The sequence below is a fragment of the Merops nubicus genome, unplaced genomic scaffold (assembly GCF_000691845.1).
Source record: "Merops nubicus isolate BGI_N331 unplaced genomic scaffold, ASM69184v1 scaffold26600, whole genome shotgun sequence".
Taxonomy (NCBI): Eukaryota; Metazoa; Chordata; class Aves; order Coraciiformes; family Meropidae; genus Merops; species Merops nubicus.
Genome location: NW_008582597.1, coordinates 548 through 1,196, shown reverse-complemented (window position 1 = coordinate 1,196; position 649 = coordinate 548). Strand labels below are relative to the sequence as shown.

Below are 649 nucleotides of genomic sequence, written 5' to 3'. Positions count from 1 at the left end.
GAAAGAGGACTTGCAGCCCGATGGAAAAGGAGGTCTCCTTGAGGGGGGAGGCTGGCTCAGGGCCTCGGTCCGTGCTGGTGTCATCACTCTCGTTGCTCTGACTGCCATTTTCAAGCAGGGCATCTTCTTCTCTCACCCCTTTAGCATTGGCACGGGACTCCAGCACCACGGCCTCCACCCCATCCCCACTGTGCCCCAGGAAACTCGAGGGCTCCACCAGCTGCCCCCGCTCTGGGCCGCTGAGACAGTCCACGGGCACAATGGGCAGCACAGCCCCGTTGGCCTGGTGGCTCTCCTTCTGCTCTGGCTTGGAAGACATGCTGCAGAGAGGCAATCCTGACCCTTGGCTTGGTGGGCCTACAGCCAGCAGCTGTTCCAGAACAGACCTTCTGCCAGGACCTTACACAAACGGCCCTTGCGGCATCTAGGGCCAAGCTCTCCTCGACCTGCTCGCCTGCCTGGGAGTGCAGAGGCTGCTCCTGCAGCAGAGATCCCCATCAAGCAAAGTCCAGGAACAGAGGACACCAACCACAGAGCTAGCAGGGGACACTGCAGGGGCTTGGGAACTGCAGCAAATTCCCTCTGGCTCTCCTCCTCTCCAGCACTGCGCCGCAGCCGCCGAGACAGGATCCAAGGTTTCCTCCTTTGA

The 649-nt window shown here is 61.2% G+C and overlaps 1 protein-coding gene across 1 annotated transcript in view; it reads right to left on the bottom strand.

Moving 5' to 3' along the window:
* The window catches only part of LOC103770882 (solute carrier family 41 member 1-like), a 16,146-nt gene extending 15,827 nt beyond the window's left edge, over window positions 1-319 (bottom strand). Inside the window, 1 exon segment of the mRNA XM_008938165.1 lies at window positions 2-319. Within this exon segment, the coding sequence (XP_008936413.1) occupies window positions 2-319 (318 nt within the window).
* Window positions 320-649: the final 330 nt, after the last annotated feature.